This window comes from Ascaphus truei, chromosome 2 (genome assembly GCF_040206685.1).
Source record: "Ascaphus truei isolate aAscTru1 chromosome 2, aAscTru1.hap1, whole genome shotgun sequence".
NCBI classification, from domain to species: domain Eukaryota; kingdom Metazoa; phylum Chordata; class Amphibia; order Anura; family Ascaphidae; genus Ascaphus; species Ascaphus truei.
The window spans coordinates 254,075,740-254,099,476 of NC_134484.1; the positions used below are offsets into that span (position 1 = coordinate 254,075,740).

The 23,737-nt window shown below is 48.0% G+C and overlaps 1 protein-coding gene across 1 annotated transcript in view; it reads left to right on the top strand.

Annotated features, from left to right (window-relative positions):
- The first annotated feature begins 482 nt into the window (after positions 1-482).
- LOC142487225 (uncharacterized) overlaps positions 483-23,737 on the top strand; it is a 104,576-nt gene continuing 81,321 nt past the window's right edge. Inside the window, exons 1-2 of the mRNA XM_075586113.1 lie at positions 483-548; positions 8,367-8,397. Coding sequence (XP_075442228.1) covers positions 498-548; positions 8,367-8,397 — 82 coding nt within the window. The 5' untranslated portion in view covers positions 483-497. The remainder of the gene's footprint in view (positions 549-8,366; positions 8,398-23,737) is intronic.

The following is a 23,737-nucleotide window of genomic DNA, read 5'->3' on the forward strand; positions in this document are numbered from 1 at the left end:
AGATTTGATGGATGCTATACGAAAATTTGGAGGCTTGTTTCGGAGCTTATTGGCTAGTAAGGTATCTGGCTTGTTGGCTTTCTCATAAAATCTGCGCTTTGACCATGCCAACTCCTTCTCGGCCTGAGAGGACAGCACCAGGTTAAGTTTAATTTTAGTGTTGCTCAGTTCTTTCCAAACCAACCTATCCTTATGCGTTTTGTGTTGAGCAGTGAGATGTGCCAATTTCTCCCGTAGCTCTTTTACTTTCGCCTCTTTCGCTCTCTTTCTTTTACCTGCTATGTTCATCAACCCCCCCCTCATGGTAGCCTTATGGGCCCCCCAGAGCGTGGACTGAGCCGTCACACTGCCTGTGTTGTCCCGAAAATATTCTTTAATTCGCTCACCAATTTCGTTTTCAGGAGGAGCTCGTTGAGCTTCCAGTTTGCTCCAGGTCTGTCTAAGGCGTCCAATGTGCACCGCAGCTCTACCGGTGCGTGGTCGGACCATGAGATTCCATGGATCTCTGTGTGCCCTACCACTGGAACCACTCTATTGGATACCAGGAGGTAATCTATCCGACTGTAACGATTGTGTGGGTGGGAAAAAAAAGTATATTCCCGTGCGTTGGGATGTTGTTCCCGCCAGATATCTATCAGCTGACAGTCTTGCATGCCCTTATGTATAGTTAGTACGTCCTGTTTGTGGGATGGGTTAGGTATTGTACATCTGTCCAGGTCAGGGTCTAATGTGCGGTTAAGATCGCCTGCTATAAAGATATGTCCCTTCGCGACAGTGTGTAATTTATTAAAGAACTGTGTAAAGAATGCAGAACTCGTCTCGCATGGGGCGTAGACTGACGCTAATGTCAGAGGTTGGCTTTGTATCATCCCCGTAAGGATGATATAACGTCCTTCTGGGTCCGTATAGTGTTTATTTATATCTAGCTAGTTAAGATAGCCACCCCTCTTTTCTTTGCCTTGGTTGAGGCCAGATAAAATGTTCTGTAATTTTTGTCTAGATATTTTGGGTGATTGGAGCGGGAAAAGTGGGTTTCTTGTAGAAAAATTATATCGGCTTTCAGGCGGTTATATTCTTTGAATGCGATTCTACGTTTAACCGGGCTGTTAAACCCTTTAACATTATGTGTGATCATTATTAGCTCATTACTCATCTTGTCTGCGGGATTGGTGCGCTCCGTTGGCAAGGTCATCTGGGCCATTTGTTGGTCTACATACTCCATCTGCTGCTGGGTATCTGCAGGTCTCTCTCTTCCTGTAGGTTGGTGCACTATGGGGGGGGATACGAGAGGGGGGGGCAACTAGACAAACATGAGCAAAACATATAAACAGTGATCACAGAGCCTCGGTACCAGTACCTTGGCTGTGAGACCAACGCCCTTGGGTACTCAGTGTAGGCGGCCAGGTACTCACACCCCCCCAGCTCTCCTCCCTCCCTCACTGAAATCCCCTCCCAAGGGACTTTGCCGGCCAATGGGGTTGATGTCTTTTCCCGTTCCGGCGGTCGGCCCATGTAGGAACAGAAGCAGGTTTAAACCCTGCTGTCCGGCCTCCCTCCTACAAAATCTTCAAACAACAACTAGCAAACAATGCTTTCCTAGGATCATTCCTTTGCTCTACGTACTCCACTATACGGTGATCTGCCTCTCCCCCTTGTAATACATTATCCTTGTGCCCCTACTTGGAGCTAGTAATTACGCCCCTGTGTCTCTGTGTGGTGCCTCTGGCCTTTGCTTGGCCTGGTCCTACGTACCCCTCCACTTTCTGTGGCTGTTGACCTCAATGAGCGGGACCACCGTCTACAGAGATGAACTGCATCTGGTTATTTGACTGCACTGGAATCAAGTATATATTGGTTACCTGAGGCCTCTTGATCCCCTTCCTGTTCTCGCTCCCTCCCATCTATCTTCCCGTGTGTATGTTGCCTTCTCACCTCTATCTTTCTCATTTAATTTCTTTCCCATCTCTTATCCCTCTCCAGCACTTACAGAAATTCTTCTCTTAAGCTAACCTACTCTTACCTTCTAATATTTCACATCCCCCTCCTTTCCCGATGACCTACCTACTCCTCTCTGCTTCTCCTCCCTACTCCTCCCATCTCTGATCCCTCCTCCAACCCATCTACCTACTACTTCTCTCATTCTAACCACTTACCCTAAACCACCTACTTAATCTACTTACCCCATCCGATCTCGCCCTATTACACGTCCCCCTCCTTCCTTCTCGCCTCACTTTCCCCCCTCTCCTCTATATTACCCTCCCTATCTGCGCTACCCGTGCCCCTCTTATCTGTCTCTCCGGCTGTCCGAGCTCTCTCCCCTCTGCCCCCCTCATATCCGGAATAAATCACGTCCACAAAAGTTTCTTTTAATTTCTTCCGGTGCAGTCCATGTCGATCCCTGTGCGATGCTCCGTTGCCGTCACTTTCCGGCTTCCTGGTCTGTGTGCAGGTGTCTAGGGTCTCAGCTGCTCCCGGTGGTCCCTTCCTCTCGATGGCTGTTCCCTCACTCGCCGGCGCTGTTGATTCCGGCTCTTCAAGATGACGTCGCTGCCAGGGTCTCCTCTGCTCCTCGCCACCTCCAAGATGGCCGCTCCGGGTCCCGCCCCTTCCGGTGACGTAATTCCTCTGGACGCCATCTTGGATTTGACAACTCACCGAGGCGGACGCATCATCTACATGGCTTCCCGCTCACCTCGATCCTCCTGCCTTCCTGGTTTTGCGTTCCATGCTGCCTATGCTGTCTCCGCCATCTTGGGTGCTATGGCATCTCCACGAGGTAAGTCCAAAAGATTTTTTAACAGGCGCCCGACGTCCCGGGCATGCGGCATCCACCAGCTCTGTTAGGGGGGGGGGTGCGAGGTACATTAGTCCAGGGCAAAGGTGTATATTTCCTGACTTTTCGAACACCAAACTGTCAACTTTATTAAAGTACAAACTGTGGTGAAACATAGTGATTATACGTTTCCTCATCCTTGAGTGGCCCCTTCATCAGCTGTGCTTCCGACCGTGGTCCGGGATGGGCCCGGGGCCGGTACTTCCGTCTCGGAGCTCGTGGGGGTCAGCCGCAGCCCCAGTTTTTTCAGGAACGCCTCACCTTCTCCTGGGGTTTTCATGCTGATTGGGCGTCCATTTTTGATCACTATCAGTCCGAAAGGAAATGCCCAGCGGTATCGAATTGCCTTATCCCTGAGGCATTTAGTTATGGGCCATAGCTCTCTTCGTCGGGCTAATGTAGTTGGAGCTATGTGCTGGAACACAGCTATTTTAGTGCCCTCAAATTCTCTCAGGGGTGCATTCCTCGCGTGCTACAGCACCGCTTCCCGGGTCTTATAGTGATGGAGCCGCACTATAATATCTCGCGGTTGTTCTGTCGGTTGCGGCTTGGACCGGTGCGCCCGATGGCACCTATCCATTCCCAGTTTATTCTGCGGGGAATCTGGGCACATATGGGTGAGCCACCGCGCCACGAACTCCTCACAGTCCCCCACATTTTCTGGGACTCCTCGTAAGCGGACATTATTTCGTCGGTCGCGGTTTTCCGCGTCTTCTTGTCTGTCCTTTAATTCGTTAATTTGTGCCTGCAGGTCTGCTGTTTTTTTTGTATTGCGCAGGCCAACCTTCACTTCAAGCTCCTGCGTTCTGGCCCCCAGGCTCCCTACCTCCTTTCCCAGGGCTCTGATTTCAGCCTGCAGCATGGATTTTAAGACCGTGTATAGTCTTTCAAAATCACAGCGTCTTACAGGTAGCAGACCCTGATCATCCCCGGTATCCCCCTCCTCCTCCGATTCTGATCCAGTGCGGGAGGGGGGCGCCATTGCTGCCGTGGCTCTGCTCGATTTACCTCCGCCAAAATACTCTGGGAGCCCCTTCTTTTTGGGGGTTTTAGCTATCTTCTTGGACATCCTGGATGTTTAGTTATTATAATATGGTGTTTTTATTCATGTATTGCCAGTTTTGTTGTTCGTTTCTTTAGAAAAACAGGGAGTGAGGCACGGAGCTATCAGGTTAAGCTTCCATGCTCCTTGCTTCCCAGCATGCACCTCCATAATCCTGTATTTTAATGTTTTAAAGTGCATTTCTGTATCTCCAGTTCTGGAGGTCACAGAGAGTTGATATTTGGCCAATATGTGGAGTCACTGTAGGCATTAAAAACTGGCAAATTTCGACCTACTGAGCCCACCAGAATGGAACTTATTAATATGTGTAGATATTAAAGTGTATATGTATGGTATTTTGGATCTGTTCTGAAAAAGGAAGACTCCATCTGCTATGCTAATAGGTCATGAAGGGCAGCCGGCTGATTGAGCCTAAGCACTGTGATCAAAACGTAACTGCCCTGATCAGGGGTTCGCCGAAAGAAACAAGATTCCCTTGATATACAAGGAGAGCACCATAGGGCTCGAAGCCATCAACGGGCGGCCCTTACAACTTGCCTTTATTTCCCTGCAAACCATACCTTTCACGCTACAACTGGTGAAAGCCACACCGAGAAGATTCAACTGGACGCCATTCATACGGCGTCAGTCGATGTAATTTTGGGACTCCCCTGGATTCGGCTACGTAACCCCCTCATTGACTGGACGGAGTCACTACCGCTCCAATGGAGCCCCCATTGTGGGGATAATTGCTCAATCTCTTCCAAAAGTCTAGCTGGGGTATCACTTTTGGAACCGGTAAAACTGCAATTACCTGATAACTACGCACAATTTTGGGACGTTTTTGACAACGTTTTGTTCCTGCCTCCGTGAAGACTTTCAGCATGGCAGCTTAGTGTAAATTTTGTTGCCCTTAAAGAGAACGCTGCACACCTTGCTGTATTCCCTCCTTTTATCTGACACCGCTGCTGAATAGTCTTGGAATAACAGGATCCTATGTCCGGGTTTGCTTTTTCTGCAAAATCTAGAACTCTTGCCATTACTGCCCTGAGTCTGTTTTCTTGCCCTGTTCTGATCTGACCTAGTCTGTGGGCCTTCTCCATCTTGACATGGGCTCCACCATGAGTAATTCCCAGTGTCTCTGGTATCTATTTGGAGCAAAAGTCCATTAATTGTATTGATTTCACAGACTCGGGGATCCCAATAATGCGCACATTATTTATCCGTGATCAATTTTCCAGATCATCCATTTTTTCCTCTAGGGACTGATTGATTCTTTTTAAAGTCTGCCTTTCTAGTTGCAGTGCTGCAGAGTTTTACTCCAGGTCACTCTCTCTATTTTCAGCCTCCCCTATTCTGGTGCTCTGGGAGGTGAGTCCCCTTAAGCTCCTCTATGGCTCTCTGCAGCTTTTCAAACCTTTTAGTCAGAGTTGGCATGATTTCCCTCCCCACAGCTCTGACCACCTCACCATGCTCTCTCTGCTCCCTGTGTCCCCCACTCTCCTGTGGGTCACAGACATCCTGCTGATTCTCTGCATGCTGCTCCATGAGGTCAGCAGCCATCTTGGATTTTTCCTTTTTCTTCTCTGCCTTCTCAGGACATTGCTGCTGCTTTGGAGGCATCTTAAATTTTTGAGATTTTTCCAACCAGCTCACTTGGGACCCTTTTCCTCTCTCCTTGTCTGTCACTTTTTGTTCAGGTTAGTGCTGTTTTGGGTGATTACTAGCTGGGTTTCTGCAGAGCTCAGCACTCTGCTTTCACTTTGCCTAGCACCAAAACAGAAGACTCCCCCTTGATTTTTTTTTTGGGGTGAGGGAGGGTAAATCTGACTTTAAAATGCTAAGGCGCTGCTCCTCTAGACTTCCCTACTCCTATGGTGCCTTTTTTGTGTGTATGCAGATTTTTGCCTTTTTGGTAATATAAAATTATAAAAAAATTTGGAACAACCTGTTCCCACAATTCTGGAATTCTTCCAAGAAGGCTTGGAACTATCTACTGTAGATCTGATAGTGAAGTTTCTTTCAAGCACTGCTGAGAATAAAATCGCAACTCCATTATTCAAATTCCCGCCTGGGATTTGCCCTTAATCTTGCAGATATTGACATGCGCTGCTTTTGAACCACTCCAGCAAAATTCAGATAAAAAAAAATGTTTAAAACCGTACTATTGATAGCGGAACATTCACGTGAAGAATTAGCGCAATACAAGCGTTACCCATATAAGTTTTTTTTTTTTTAATTTTTTTTTTTATCAGAACAATGTCTTGATTGATCAGAATTTTTTAAAATTTTTTATTTTTTATCAGAACAATGTCTTGATTGATCAGAATCAAGGTATGTCCAGCAGTTTTTGCTAAAGGTCATCTCCGCCTTTTCATCTCACTCAGGAGTTGGGTATTATCTTAATTCTATCTGAATCCTTAAAACGCTACGGAACTGGTATTATACACTCTGGATGTACAGTAGTAAGGTGTTTGAAACATTATCTCGCCAGAACAGAGAGCTTCAGGAAGTCAGACAGGCTGTTTATGCTCCCAATGGGAGGAAGAAGGTGGCAGCCTGCTGCAAAATCAACGATAAACCATTGGATTATAACGGCTATCAAAAAAACCTACACCATTCAGAAGAAACCAGCTCCAAAACTGGATAAAGCCCATTCTACAAGGGCTATGGCCTTATCCTGGGCGGCAAAGGCACAGGCGTCCCCTGCAGGGTTATTCGGGGTAGCAGTTTGGAAGTCTAGTCACACCTTTATAAAATACTATTGTGTGGATGTCCATGCCTCGGCAGATACATGCTTTGTCAGTAAAGTCCTTCAGTCAAAAAACCTCTTGGTTTACCGAGATATGGCTTTGGTGGTAATTATTTTGAGAACCCCTACTTTTGGGTACTGCTTTGGTAATTCACCCTAGACCACTGACATGGGGACAACCAGTAAAAGAGTTTTTATCTTACCATAACTTGTTTTTTTCCCTGGAGAGTCCATCCATTGCAGTGCACACCAATTCCCTCCCGGTAACAATTGTACGATAATGAATTATATTTTTCAGCTGTGGTATCATAAATAAGACTACCAGGTGAGTAGAGGTGGAGCTCTTTCTGGTCCTGCCACAGGCAGAAGTTTGTGTCCTATAACTGCTGTTGTGTGGGGGCTTAACCCATTGGTGTGCACTGCCATGGATGGACTCTCCAGGAAAATAAAATTACGCTAAGAGAACAATTTTCTCTTTTTTTTCCAGAGCTGTACCATGTGTGTCCTAGACACAATACTGGGAATTATACAAGTGATAACTACATAATATAAATATTAACAGTGAAGGAAGAAGTCTGCCACAAAGACATTACAATCAAGGTTGTGCGCATTAAAATATATCTTCAATATCCTAAGATTAGAAAACCTTTCTATTACATGGATCACTTCAACGTTAATAATTGGGAGGATTAGCATACGTACTTAGTTCTGTTGCACAATGTATTTCTATGTACAGTATGCATACTAGATGTTTACAAAATACTGGTGCCGTATTCTTGATACTTCTGTTTTATGTAGCGCTGAAAATACAGGCATACCCCGGTTTAAGGACACTCACTTTAAGTACACTCGCGAGTAAGTACATCTCGCTCAATAGGCAAACGGCAGCTCACGCATGCGCCAGTAAGCACGTCCTGAACAGCAATACCGGCTCCCTACCTGTACCGAAGCTGTGCGCAAGCGGGGAGACTATAGAGCCAGTTACAAATGCCTTATTTACATCAGTTAAGCACGTATATGACGATTGCAGTACAGTACATGCATCAATAAGTGGGTAAAAGGTCATGCTTCATTTTAAGTACATTTTCGCTTTACATACATGCTCCGGTCCCATTGCGTACGTTAATGTGGGGTATGCCTGTATATACATTGCTGTACAAAGACTTTTGCAGGCACAATGTGTCTCTTCCCCGAACAGCTTACAGTCTAGTTTTGGTGCCTGAGGCACAGGGAGATAAATTAACTTGCCCAAGGTCACAAGGAGAGCTGATTGGGATTTAGCAGTGTCCATGTACCACAGTTTGTGAACTACTTTATACCTAAAGTACCAGTTATGTTTTTTTCCACACATTTGCGGTTATTATTATTTCCACTTAACTTTCCTTTGATAACATTGTACTGATCGACTTTATTCATTAAAATAAATGTGTTTTTTTTAGTACTGATCTCTAATGGCCACTCCGGTGAAAGACATTCCAGCACAGATGTTTCAGCTCAAATATGTTTTAATGCAATAATCAGAAAATCACATGCGTCTTGAATTCATCCCTCTAAATATTAAGACCTAGTTCCACTAATGGGTGTTAAGGCTCATCATACCTTTACTCCCATTCATATGAACCTTGGCACCTTTTTTATGGATTTGGTCTTAAGTTCTTCTCATGTAGCATCAAACATGTACTTGGAGATGTATACATGTACTTACTAATGAATAAATTGTCCCTTTTCTATTTTTTAAGGCTCAGGCGACACTTGCAAACAAAGGATATGGTAAGCAAAACTATATATAAAAATATATATTATAATCTGTTATCTAAATAATACAATTACCTTTTTTATTCTAAGTTCAATATCTATCTATATCTCGCACACAGCGCTGAATTACTGTGGGCAAACTGGGAAACAAATTTAACGTGTGAGTCCTGGGACCCTTTGTTCAACGCTTTGAACTTGGTCTGGTAGGTCAAGGGGATTCATGGCATATTTTGCCAGAAAAAGCTCCTTGACGAATGGGCAGGTATAATCTCTGTTCATCTGCCGATATGCCGCAGCTTCTTTTCTGCTCAATTGGGGGGACAGGTGTTTACCTAAACTTGCTCCGGGAACTGGTGCAGGAAACGCTGGTGTTCAAATGCTCGCAGATAACCGTCAATGTCGTCCTTGTCTTTATTAAACTTCGCAAAGCTGCTGTACATGAGGCAGCTGCTGGCCGATGACTGTGCGTGAGATGGGAGAGCTGACCGGGCTGTCATCGTCTCTATTGCTGGCACCCGGCCGAAGTGCCGCCAGTAGCCTTGTAACTTCAGAGACCAGCTGGGCCTCTCCTGTCGGGAGACTGGGCTCATTGTGCTAACTGGAATCTAGGGACTCTGTAATGGGATCCGGGGACAGGGCATTGGACGACTCTGAAACTGGGTCCACTGTGGCTGCCTGTGACCTGGTCTCATTCCAGACACTGTCCTCAACCATGGCTATCTTCTTGCGGCCCTACGTCCGCAGCCCCTATTCCTCGCAACGAAGGATCATATTATCCTGGGTCCAGGTCCAAAACTTGGACACCTTTCTCTAGGTCGATCCTCAGGTCGATTTAGGTTAACTAGTTGGGGGTAAGGTAAACCTTGTGCCATGCATGGAGCGTCTAACTCCTCGCACTGCGGTCTCGAAATCTAGACCGACCACAGTATTTCAGCTGCCACCTGAGAGAGCCTGTTGTGCTAAACCAGTACAATTACACGGGATTGAAAGCACAAGACAGAACAGATGAGTTAAATAAAACCAGTTTATTTTGTCCGGAGCCAACAGGAGCATTACAATGCACAGATTCAGGGTTGCACTCGCTAAAAAGAGGGCTTGTGAGATCCGTTCACTAGTAATAACGCTGTGCTATAGTGTTGGTTGATCAGTGATCCCTTTTTCCCTTCTGCCAGACCCCCACTATGCCCGTCAAATATACGGGGTCGGAATGGGAAGGTTCACGAATAAGCAACAGTGTGGTTTGACCTGGTAGTATTCTTCAGTCTGAAATGGCACCAACATCTTGTGCAGGGTTATCATTTAGCCTCAGCATCAAGTGTCTCTTGGGTACACTGGACGCGCATTATACATTAGTCTCCGGACACTTGTTCTTTGACACTGATAATGCTAGGTACTTGCACAGACTTTACCTGTTGGCCGTATATTGCTGTGTCGACTACAGTCTATTATACTGCTAGCTATACTAAGATATACCTCCTGCTTCATCTATATTACCCCTGCTGCTGAGCCAGACGTGTCTCCTGCTTTCTGCTGACGTAGAAGGCTAGGTCCCCGCTGCAGATGGCGGCGCGTGCTCTCACCAGTCCCTCACCTCCTTTCTAGCAGGCCCGGTGTCTCCTTGCTTGTTGCTCCACTGCTCAGCCAGCAGGGGATACAACAAGATTGTTTTCCCATGCGGCGACGCGTCACATGCTGCGCTGTGAGACAATCAAGAGAGGAGATCGCCGGTGCCAAATCCCTTCCTGCTGAAGGTAACATGGGTCAAAGGCAAAGGAGTTTCTTGTACTTAGTTATTTACTAGCTGATATACCCGGCGTTGCCCGGGATGTAATTTTCCCACTCCCCCTGTCTCTCTCCGCTCCCCCATCTCTCTCTCCGCTCCCCCACCTCTCTCTCCGCTCCCCCACCTCTCTCTCCGCTCCCCCAACCTCTCTCTCCGCTCCCCCAACCTCTCTCTCCGCTCCCCCAACCTCTCTCTCCGCTCCCCGCACCTCTCTCCCCGCTCCCCCACCTCTCTCTCCACTCCCCCACCTCTCTCTCCACTCCCCCACCTCTCTCACCGCTCTCTCACCGCTCTCTCTCTCTCACCGCTCTCTCTCTCTCACCGCTCTCTCTCTCTCACCGCTCTCTCTCTCTCACCGCTCTCTCTCTCTCACCGCTCTCTCTCTCACCGCTCTCTCTCTCACCGCTCTCTCTCTCTCACCGCTCTCTCTCTCTCACCGCTCTCTCTCACACCTCTCTTACCTCTCTCTCTCACCTCTCTTTCTCTCTCACTTCTCTTTCTCTCTCACCTCTCACCTCTCTCTCTCACACCTCTCTCTCTCACACCTCTCTCTCTCACACCTCTCTCTCTCACACCTCTCTCTCTCACCTCTCTCTCTCACCTCTCTCTCTCTCACCTCTCTCTCTCTCACCTCTCTCTCTCTCACCTCTCTCACCTCTCTCTCACCTCTCTCTCACCTCTTTCTCACCTCTCTCTCACCTCTCTCTCACCTCTCTCTCTCCTCTCCTCTCTCTTCCTCTTCTCTCTCTTCCTCTTCTCTCTCTTCCTCTCCTCTCTCTTCCTCTCCTCTCTCTTCCTCTCCTCTCTCTTCCTCTCCTCTCTCTCTCTCACCTCTCTCTCACCTCTCTAGCTGATATACCCGGCGTTGCCCGGGATGTAATTTTCCCGCTCCCCCACCTCTCTCTTCGCTCCCCCACCTCTCTCTCCGCTCCCCCACCTCTCTCTCCGCTCCCCCACCGCTCTCTCCGCTCCCCCACCTCTCTCTCCGCTCCCCCACCTCTCTCTCCGCTCCCCCACTTCTCTCTCTCTCTCACCTCTCTCTCTCACCTCTCTCTCACCTCTCTCTCTCTCTCTCACCTCTCTCTCTCTCACCTCTCTCTCGCTCTCTCTCTCTCTCTCACCTCTCTCTCACCGCTCTCTCTCTCTCACCTCTCTCTCTCATCTCTCTCACCTCTCTCTTTCACCTCTTTCTCTCTCACCTCTCTTTCTCTCTCACCTCTTTCTCTCTCACCTCTCACCTCTCTCTCTCTCTCTCACACCTCTCTCTCTCTCACCTCTCTCTCTCTCTCTCTCACCTCTCTCTCTCACCTCTCTCACCTCTCTCTCTCTCTCTCACCTCTCTCTCTCACCTCTCCTCTCTCACCTCTCCTCTCTTCCTCTCCTCTCTCTCACCTCTCTCTCTCACCTCTCTCTCTCACCTCTCTCTCTCACCTCTCTCTCTCACCTCTCTCTCTCACCTCTCTCTCTCTCACCTCTCTCTCTCTACCTCTCTCTCTCACCTCTCTCTCTCTCCTCTCTCTTCTCTCCGCTCCCCCTGTCTCTCTCCGCTCCCCCTGTCTCTCTCCGCTCCCCCTGTCTCTCTCCGCTCCCCCTGTCTCTCTCCGCTCCCCCTGTCTCTCTCCGCTCCCCCTGTCTCTCTCCGCTCCCCCTGTCTCTCTCCGCTCCCCCTGTCTCTCTCCGCTCCCCCTGTCTCTCTCCGCTCCCCCTGTCTCTCTCCGCTCCCCCTGTCTCTCTCCGCTCCCCCTGTCTCTCACGTCTCTCTTCTCTTCTCTCCTCTCACTGATGCACACTGTCACACACGCACACTGTCACACACGCACACTGTCACACACGCACACTGTCACACACGCACACTGTCACACACGCACACTGTCACACACGCACACTGTCACACACGCACACTGTCACACACGCACACTGTCACACACGCACACTGTCACACACGCACACTGACACACACTGTCACACACGCACACTGACACACACTGTCACACACGCACACTGAGACACACTGTCACACACGCACACTGAGACACACTGTCACACACGCACACTGAGACACACTCACACACGCACACTGACACACACTGTCACACACGCACACTGACACACACTGTCACACACACACAGTCACACACACAGTCACACACACACAGTCACACACACACAGTCAGTCACACACACACACCGTCACAGTCACACACACACACCGTCACAGTCACACACACACCGTCACAGTCACACACACACACCGTCACAGTCACACACACACACCGTCACAGTCACACACACACACCGTCACAGTCACACACAGTCAGTCACACACAGTCACAGTCACACACAGTCAGTCACACTGTCACACACACACACAGTCAGTCACACTGTCACACACACACACACACACACACACACACACACACACACACACACACTGGCGCACACACACGCACACTATTGATTTGGATCAGAACAACCGTCTGCAGAGTATCTGTCCCCGTCCAGATTATTTTTCCTATATAGGTAGTGCATGCACTGAGAAAAAATCACGCTGACACACGTTCAGAATGATAATGTCTGACTTTATTCCTACAGACCACGTTCCTATAAAGGGGCTGTAGGGGAGGGGGTTTGTATGCAAAGGAGCTGTCTCAGGTTATTTGTCTCATTGGTTCTTTGTTAGGTATTGTCCTTGTATGGTCTTGTTGTTATGATTTATGGTCTTGTTATTGCAGTTTTTGAACACATCAGCATTGGAGTGGAATTCCTAGGTAGGGAGCCATCTTCCATACTTGATGGGAGGGGTAGCTGTGGTAGCCATTTTGAGTAAGGAATCATAGCAAGGTACACATTACAGATGAAGAAATAGGCATTTTATCCAATCCATCACAGTCCCCCCTAGAAATGTCTTTTTCTGAGTCTGTCCCTAGATGTGTACTAACTCATCTGTCCAGATGTCCCTGGGAACTCTTTTGTGCTGTACGTTCGACGAGTCATGGCTTATCCATGACCCCCCTTGCCACAGACTTTGCACATAAGGAACAGAAGAAAAGGTGGGGGAGCACAATGTGAGGAGGATGTAGTATCTTTCACTGACGGTCAATGCGGTGTTTTAGACTCTATTGATCCCTCATAGAAAGAAAAACTCCTTGAATAGGGAGTTTATGTATTGTATGTAATCACAGGGTGTAGATGGAATAATAAATAAACTTACACGGCCTTGTGTAAGTTGTATTCCATCAAGGTTTCTTTGACTTCTTTCCGCGTCTTGCTTCTGAGTGGTAGTACTGCTTTCTTACTGGTCCTCTTTTCTCCTTTGGGTCGGTGGATTCTTGACTGTAATTCGCCTCAGTAGTAAATGAGTGACTATCCCAGTCTTCCGGAATCCACAAGAGATAAGTAAAGGTCCCAAGGAGGTACAGGCAGGAGACAGTATCCTGCCTGTACCTCCTTGGGACCTTTACTTATCTCTTGTGGATTCCGGAAGACTGGGACAGTCACTCATTTACTACTGAGGCGAATTACAGTCAAGAATCCACCGACCCAAAGGAGAAAAGAGGACCAGTAAGAAAGCAGTACTACCACTCAGAAGCAAGACGCGGAAAGAAGTCAAAGAAACCTTGATGGAATACAACTTACACAAGGCCGTGTAAGTTTATTTATTATTCCATCTACACCCTGTGATTACATACAATACATAAACTCCCTATTCAAGGAGTTTTTCTTTCTATGAGGGACCAATAGAGTCTAAAACACCGCATTGACCGTCAGTGAAAGATACTACATCCTCCTCACATTTTGCTCCCCCACCTTTTCTTCTGTTCCATTTATACCAAGGGTCCAGGATAGACCCCAGTGGGGTATTTTGAGTCACACGAGGACTTTCCAAGAGAACTCCAATTAAGGTTGTATCACCCCCTTTTCAATCTTTTAATACACATCCATTAATCACGTGACGGTTAGAGTAAGCGCCCGAGTAAAACAATACAACTCCTCTTTTGCACATAAGGAAGTCAGATACTGTCCCTATGGATTTATACTATTGTACTTAACTGGGAGGGACTGTAACGGAGTAAATGGACCATCTTCCAAGAGTGGAGTATTATTATCTGACTGCAGAAAAAAGGTAGGAGTGCTATTGTCAACAGCTTTGGTCATGAACTTTTTAAAACATAGGAGAACACAGCAGACAATAATCACAAACAAAACAAAAATAATAACTATTGCGATGCCTATTTGGGCAAGAATCTTTTGCCATCCCGTCAGCCAACCAAAATACTGGTCCCATGGATCAGTAATCCCGGAATTCTTCTTGAGTTCAATTGACAGTTCTTCTAATTTCTTAATGGCTAATGTGACTTTACCATTGGGGCCAGTGTTATCGGGAATGTAGGTACAACAGGTTCCCGTATTCTCAATCATCTTGCAAACACCTCCCTTCTCGGCTAGGATCATATCTAAAGCCATTCTATTCTGGAAGGTCCTATAAAATGTTGGAGCCAATTGGTCCGCAATACCTTGTAATGCATCTCTGGTGTAATTGACAAACCGTTGTTGGTTGTAATACACATAATTAATCCAATCAACGTTTTTATTAATGGTAACTATGGGAATCAGAGATTCAAATCCTGCTTTAACCTGGTCCCTGGCTTTAAACTGGTCAGGCACCCCCCTTGGGACCCCTATTGCATCGATATAAACATGAGGGTCAAAACTACCGGGGAGGGTGGAGCGTTTGGTGCTGTGGTGTGTTGTAGGGACGTTATTACCTCGGGAATGGTCTGCGAGAATATGTAAGGGCATCAGGACTTTTGCTAGGGCACACTCTCCAGTCCAGCTCCCTTCTAATCTAGTCCGAATCTTTAGATCCCCACATATCCAATAGATATCGCCTAATGATTGGACCTGGTTCTGAACCAGTGTTCCGGAGAGATTACTATATTTAGAACAATATCCAAAGGTGAAATTACCCAAAAATCTACCTTTATGGTTGTGGTTAGCATAACAGGTATAGTTCCCCTGGTATATTGTAATCTTTTCCTCAGGTCGGGGTACCTTTGTGATTATAGGGTATTCTTTTTTCCAGACTTCACACGAGGTGTGGTTAGTGGAGGTGTTGGTGAATAAACTGAGGAAACAGTCTTCACTGTCCTCTGGGATATTGAGGGGCACTGTGCCCAAATGTGGTCTAGCACTACCACAGACATAACAATTGGATCTATTATGACTATTTGCACTATATCGCATCCATTCAAGCCACAAATTGGTGTCAGAGAATCCAGTTCCCGTGGCCATAGTATCCTCAAATATGGGGTTAGCTACTGCCACCATGTTTTCCAATGTATGGAAATGTGGTTTAAGGGGTTTTTTCTCTGGCTCAGGGGTTTTTCGGGTTGACATCTGGCAATCTTTGGAATGATACATATCCTGTAGTTTGAACTTCCCGTAGGCCCCCCTTGTATCTCCTTTTATCCAAGACCCTAGAACATATACACCAGCGTCCCCGGGGCTAAGGTTTTCTATAGTTAGTGTGAGTTTCATTATTTTACCCGTCTTACCACTGACTAGACATGTACCGGTTTTCCGCAAGGTCATCCGACTAATTAGAGACTTGCCATTCCTGTCCTTCCTTGTTTGGCCACTTTGTGGTCGGTATCCCCAATCTGTTCCCGTGTTTCATCCTACTGCTCCCCAGTAACCACATTCCTGTCCCCAGTAGGAATCCGTTACGCATATATAAGTAGACCTGAAACCGACATTGCTGTATCGATTACATTGGCAATGTGTTGAGGGGCAGCGGACTATATTACAATAATCAAAGGAGAAGGTAGCTACATGAGTATTGGATGAATTATACCAAAACGTGACTACCCCTTCATGTTGGGTGATAGCAATCTCTTGTGCCCCCCCTAGACCCAACAAGCAAAAGATATATAGCATCATTTTCCTTCTGAGGTGTCCTCGTTGGGAGCTGGAACCTTCTTGCAATGAGAGGCGTGTATCCAGGTGTTGTTGCCAGCTAGTTTGACTGATGTGGCTGTGGTCAACAGAACTTGGAAAGGACCATCATATCTGGGCTCTAGGGAGTGTTTCCTTACAAATCTCTTCATGAGTACCCAGTCTTCGGGCACGAGTTTGAGTCCCGGTATCTAGATCTGGATCTGGAATAGAAGAAAACACTCGACCATGTATATTGGTTAGTTCTTGCGCTAGGGCAGTTACATATTTGGTCAAAACATCAGACTGCATTTGTAACTGCTGTGGGTAGTAACAACCAAGTTTGGGGTCAGTACCAAACAGTATCTCAAATGGGGATAGAGCATGTTCCCCTCGTGGGGTGTATCGAACACTGAACAAAGCAATGGGTAGACTATCTGGCCAGGGCATATTTGTTTCCTGGGCCATTTTCAACATTCTAGTTTTCAGTGTGCCATTCATTCTTTCTACCTTTCCGCTACTCTGGGGATGGTATGGGGTGTGGAAAGCAAGGGTGGTCCCTAGCGCGGACCAAATTTCTTTAGCTAGCGTAGCAGTGAAAGCGGGGCCTTGGTCGCTTTCTATTACTTCAGGTACCCCATATCTACAAACCACCTCTGTCAGGAGTTTTTTTGCTGTTGTTTTCGCAGTGAGATTGGTGACAGGATAGGCTTCTGACCATCCTGAAAACATATCTACAATTACTAACGCATATTCAAAACGGCCCGACTTTGGCATCTGAATATGGTCAATCTGGATACGCTGGAAAGGGTATAAGGGCCTTGCAAGGTGTTTCTGCGGTGGTTTTTCCACACGTCCTGGGTTACACTTTGCACAAATTGTACATGATTTGCAGAAATTACTAGTCATTGGGGTAATTCCAGGCGCCACATAGTATTTGTCGATCAGTGCATTCATAAGAGTCTTCGAGAGATGTGCTGCTCCATGTGCCCATTGTACCACAGCAGGATACAGTTCCCGTGGCAGACAAAGTTTCTTTTTGTACTCGTAAATTCCTTCTTGGGGCGATGCACCTATTTTCTTCCTTTGTTGCAGATTCTTGCAACTTCTTCAGATATTCTCGATTCACTGGGAGGTTCTGCATTAACGGAACCATCCTTGTCGTGTCCACTCGATCTTCCACTTCTCGTATCCCGCTGGCAGCTTGTTTTGCCGCAGCATCCGCCAGATGGTTTCCTCTGGCTTCTTCTGTGTTCAGTTTCCCATGGGCTTTTACCTTTAGGATGGCCACATGGCTTGGAAGGAGTAGGGCGTCCATCAGAGCTTGTATGGCTGAGCTGTGTTTCACTGGTGTTCCTGCTGCTGTCAGAAATCCCCTGGTTTGCCAAATGACGCCAAAATCGTGTGCTACACCAAAGGCATATCTAGAGTCAGTGTAGATATTCGCCGTTTGTCCTTCTGCCAGTTTACACGCTGCAGTGAGAGCTTGTAATTCGGCTTCTTGTGCAGATGCTGTTGACGGTAGTGTGCTTGCCAGTAGGACCACAGAGTCTGTGGTGACAGCATAACCCGTATGGTAGGTGCCTTGTTGATCAGCATATCGAGAACCATCCACAAACAGGATTAGATCTGGGTTCTGTATCGGCGTTTCACTCACCGTAGGCAGATGAGCAGTTTCTAGCTTCATGAGTTCGAAGCAATCATGTGGTAGGTCGACTCCAACTGTGCTTTGTTCTTGTTCGTGTCCCTGCACATCTCCCCCCTTGGGAAGTGGAAGAAGATTGGAGGGGTTAAGCACTTGGCACCGGAGAAGGGTGACATTGTCTGGAATGAGAAGCGAGCATTGCAACCTGAGGTGTCTGGCAGCGGACAGATGTTTTGGCTGTGTCTGATTAAGAATAGCAGCAATGTCATGTGGTGCCAGGAGAATGAGGTCATGCCCTAGAACGATATCCGAAGTATTATCCAGCAGTACTTGAGCAGCAAAGACAGCACGAAGACAGGACGGTCCACCACGAGCCACAGTGTCGAGACGGCTGGAGTAATAACCAATAGGTCGACATCGGCCAGCGTGTGGCTGTGTTAACACTCCAGTTGCATGTCCATTTCGTTCTGATACGAAAAGCTTGAAGGGTAAATCATAGTCTGGGAGGCCCAAGGCAGAGGATATTACCTGTTTGAGAACAGTGAAATTCTTGGAAGCCTCTGGGGTCATCTGAAAGGGATTTGTTGTTAAGACATCGTACAATGGTTGCATCATTTACTGCTCGAAGATCTTGAACCATTCTATACTTATCAGGTTCACCCTTCGCGGTGCGTTTCTTCACAGAGAAAAGAGGGGTATTGCAGGGTGAGGTGCAAGGTATTAATGCGCCATTTGCAAGGTGAGCCTTAACATGTTTCGTGATAGCATCAGCTTGTGCTATCTTTAGTGGGTATTGCGGTTTACGGGGAAGCGGGGCCCCTTGTTTGAGCTGTACAACAATGGGCGGTACCGTTAGGTGCCCGATATCCTCAGGGCCGGTGGACCATAATTTGGACGGGATCCTATCCATGACAGCGGGTGGTATACTTGCGGCTGAGGGTTTGTCCACCAATGCCAAAAGTATTGGAAGGGAACAAAGGGCAGAGACATCTGACTCCCAGAGCGGGGAGGTTACATCAATGGTGCCGTCCTCGGAGAATATTATGGAGGCCTGTAACCTGGACAAAACATCAGCGCCAAGCAGATTAAGCAGGCAGGTAGAGGAAACTACAAATCGTGCAAATAGTTCAGGGTAGGGACCTATCTGCAGGGGTCGTGTTAATGGGCTAGAGCGCGGAGTGCCATCTACCCCCACACATAAAACATCAATATCAGACAAATAGGAAGGGTCGGGTATGTCTGCAGCTCTAATTACGCTCCTGGCTGCACCTGTGTCTACCAGGAAGGGGGTGAGGTGACATACATTATTGGGACGCCTTCTACCTGCTTGGGCGTCTGCCCATATAACCTTGGGCCGCGGTCGGGTACTGGGGGGTGTCTGGGGTTAGTATTCCAGGTCATGTTTGCCTCCTGTGCAGCGGCCTGTGACTCACTATCTGAGTCAAAACTACCAGGCGTACTATAGTGGACACTGCTGCTGGGTCTGTGTGCTATTGTTGTGTCAGGGTAGACTTGAATCCCTACTGCTGGGGCAGTGATTGTTTGGGGTGAAAGGGCTGGCATCAGGGGCATTAGGGGCGCAGTCGGGGTGTAATAGGAACCGTCCGCCTGCAGTACAGGATATAGTTGTGCTACATGGGCAGTCAAGGTTGGTTTGTCATTCGTGGGCGGGGTAGTGGGTTGTATAGGTGGGGGTGCTGCTGGAGCTGGGAGTGAAGGTAACAAAGGAGTGAGTATAGGTGAATCAGTCACACCGGGACGCTGCGCACCACAATTATAACAATCTTCCCTGCATTGGGGGTTTCGGGTGCCACACCTTAAACATGTCCAGGGGGGTGGGTCAGCACCAGCATAGGGTGGGGGTTGGTCATTTTCAGGGGGGTTACTTGTACAGTCACCGCAAGGGTGATAAAGAAATACAACCTTCCCTCCCTTTTCTATCTCCTGCTCGGTCCATTTTTCTCTGTGGAAAGCCTTGGCAACATTAAACCAGGCTTCTGCCGTATTCAGCAGGTTGTTATCACTCAAAATTCCTCTCTTTTCTTTCAATATTTTTCGCCACATTTCTGGCTGTAACCTGCCTTCTGCTGCAGTAATACCACATACTTTAAACAGTCTACTTGCTTTCTTTTTCACTTGTTATTATATTAACTTCTGTCCTGGCAATGATAAAATAAATGCAGCGGGACCCTTCTGTCCCTCAACAGAATTATTTTGACTCATACTAACGTAAGGTATGTTTCCCTGTGGGATTCAAAAACACACGGGACGGCGCTCACTGAGCTTATCAATCCCACAGAAAAAGACCCCTCTGTCATTTAGACATCTGCACAATTTCCGTATCTTTTGCACATTCCTTTACTGGAAAAAAGGGGGGGTTTTGGCGCGGTCTGTGCTGCTATTGTTCGGATTCTCTTTCTAGCTGCCATTAGAACAGAAGGAAAAAGAATATTTTCTGCTTTTAAAAGACCCATTCGTGTGGCCAGTACGAACAAGCCCTTTAAATACATTTTTACCAGTGGTCTACTCCCATTCCTTCAGTTCTATTCTCTCTCTTTCCGCCACTAGGTGGCAGGCTAAGACTCCTTTCTCTGTCTTACTTGCCTGTGTTCCCATGTTTTTTTTTTTAAAGCTACACTGCAATTACCAGCAAAAATGCCCTGCCTTTTTTTCTATTCTTTCTTTCCCTTCCAAACAATATACACAATCTCTAATTGTATCCCAATTTCTGCATATAAACCTTTCATAAAAATAACCCTCAATACCTACTTCCTCAACTATTGACAAATTCACTTGCTATTTCTTTCCTATTCACTTTCTTTTTTACTGCAAAGCGTACCTTAACGCGGAAAAACAGGAGTTCGGGCAGTTTAACGTCTAGGGGCTATCTCTTTTACGCTCAACAATCCTCACCCGTCCTCATGAATTCTCAACACTAATACACAAACACATTTTGGACATAACATACAACTTGATTACGAGAGAGAGGAAAAGGTTGTTCAGGAATCAGTCGGCAGGATTCCGCGCTGTTACCAACCGTAACGCGCCTTAACACCCCTCCCTCTGCAACGCGCCAACCACGCAGTCACTCCAGGGATCATGTGTTCCTCTCTGAACCGACTATCCCTTACTCCCCCCTTTCCCCTCCCTCCACCAAGTTTACAACATACAGTGACAAGACCCCTAGTCAGCCGGCAAAAATCCCACTCCACTTTGGGCTCCGACTTGCGGCACTGACTAACACATAACATATAAACATATACCGGGTGACAGTCTAGGTAACAGGTTTGAGTTTAAAACGGGCTCTGGGCAAGATATCTACCTGTCTTTAGGTGACCTTCGGAGAGCCGTATGAGACACAGAAATAGACCAACAGCGGAGACAGTGCGTATCGGTAGATAATAAATGTTATCTTACCGTACTCCAGAGGTGATCAGTCTCCTGCCGCGTCCGCACTTGGTCCACCCCGGTCCCTCTGTTCACGGCTGTCTGTTGGTTCACAACCCAGGCCCCACGTTGGGCGCCAGATGATTTGGATCAGAACAACCGTCTGCAGAGTATCTGTCCCCGTCCAGATTATTTTTCCTATATAGGTAGTGCATGCACTGAGAAAAAATCACGCTGACACACGTTCAGAATGATAATGTCTGACTTTATTCCTACAGACCACGTTCCTATAAAGGGGCTGTAGGGGAGGGGGTTTGTATGCAAAGGAGCTGTCCCAGGTTATTTGTCTCATTGGTTCTTTGTTAGGTCTTGTCCTTGTATGGTCTTGTTGTTATGATTTATGGTCTTGTTATTGCAGTTTTTGAACACATCAGCATTGGAGTGGAATTCCTAGGTGGGGAGCCATCTTCCATACTTGATGGGAGGGGTAGCTGTGGTAGCCATTTTGAGTAAGGAATCATAGCAAGGTACACATTACAGATGAAGAAATAGGCATTTTATCCAATCCATCACACTGTCACACACGCACACACTGTCTCACGCACACGCACACACACACTGTCACGCACACACGCACACACACACACTGTCGCACACACACACTGTCACTCACACACACACACTGTCACACACACGTGCACACACACGCGCGCTGTCACACACGCACACACTGTCATGCACACACACGCACACACTGTCATGCACACACACGCACACACTGTCATGCACACACACGCACACACTGTCATGCACACACACGCACACACTGTCATGCACACACTGTCATGCACACACACGCACACACTGTCATGCACACACACACACTGACACACACACACTCACACACACACTCACACACACACTCACACACACTCACACACTGTCACACACACTCACACTGTCACACACACTCACACACACACTCACACACACACTCACACACTGTCACACACACTCACACACTGACACACACACTGACACACACACTGACACACACACTGTCACACACACACACACACACACACACACACACACACTGTCACACACACTCTCTCAGACACACTCTCTCTCAGACACACTCTCTCTGGCACCCACTCTCTCTGGCACCCACTCTCTGGCACCCACTCTCTCTGGCACCCACTCTCTGGCACCCACTCTCTCTGGCACCCACTCTCTCTGGCACCCACTCTCTCTGGCACCCACTCTCTCTGGCACCCACTCTCTCTGGCACCCACTCTCTCTGGCACCCACTCTCTCTGGCACCCACTCTCTCTGGCACCCACTCTCTCTGGCACCCACTCTCTCTGGCACCCACTCTCTCAGGCACCCACTCTCTCAGGCACCCACTCTCTCAGACACAAGCAAAATCCTACTGAAGGCTCCAAAGACAAGTGTTAAACTTGAGTGGCACTCAGTTGAAGTGAGTGACACTTGACAGGACCGCGGCAACAGCAGTCAAGTTCAATGCACCGAGTGCGACTTAGTCTTCCTGATGTAAAAAATTGCAAATTGAATACAAATACTCCAAATACTACCTGCTCTGAAATCCATCACCAATGATGCTAAACAAGAATGACAATCAGCTGCAAGAAGTGACAACTTGAGAGTGCATGAGGGACGGTCTGACAGCTTAGATCACACTGAGTCATTTTATGGGGCACAGATCATTGGGGGGGGGGTCTGCAAAAGTTAATCATACAACGTATTGAAGTAAAGGAGACCAATGATGCTGGGATTAGGTGTCACTCAGTGACTCAGTGACAGGCCTGGTGGTGTCCCAGGGCCCTCCTGCCCTCCCCCTGTCAGGGCCCTGCGTGGCTCCCTCTTAACACTGCGGAGCAGGTGCCCACCTCCGCAGCTGCTGCCTGGTGTGGGGAGGAGGAGGGGAGTCGGTAGTGAGGTGTCTCTCCCTCCGCAAACTCGCTCTTCCATCCCCCAAGCCCCACACCTCTTATACCCCCTCCCCCCCAAGCCCCACTCCTCTTATAGCCCCACTTCTCTTATACCCCCTCCCCCCCAAGCCCCACTCCTCTTATACCCCCTCCCCCCCCAAGCCCCACTCCTCTTATACCCCCTCCCCCCAAGCCCCACTCCTTTTATACCCCCTCCCCCCTAGCCCCACTCCTCTTATACCCCCCCAAGCCCCACTCCTCTTATACCCCCTCCCCCCCAAGCCCCACTCCTCTTATACCCCGCCAAGCCTCACTCCTCTTGTACCCCCTCCCCCCCAAGCCACCCTCCTCTTAGTCCCCCCCCAAGCCCCACTACTCTTATACCCCCCCAAGCCCCACTCCTCTTATACCCCCTCCCCCCCAAGCCCCACTCCTCTTATACCCCCTCCCCCCCAAGCTCCACTCCTCTTATACCCCCTCCCCCCAAGCCCCACTCCTTTTATACCCCCTCCCCCCTAGCCCCACTCCTCTTATACCCCCCCAAGCCCCACTCCTCTTATACCCCCTCCCCCCCAAGCCCCACTCCTCTTATACCCCGCCAAGCCTCACTCCTCTTGTACCCCCTCCCCCCCAAGCCACCCTCCTCTTAGTCCC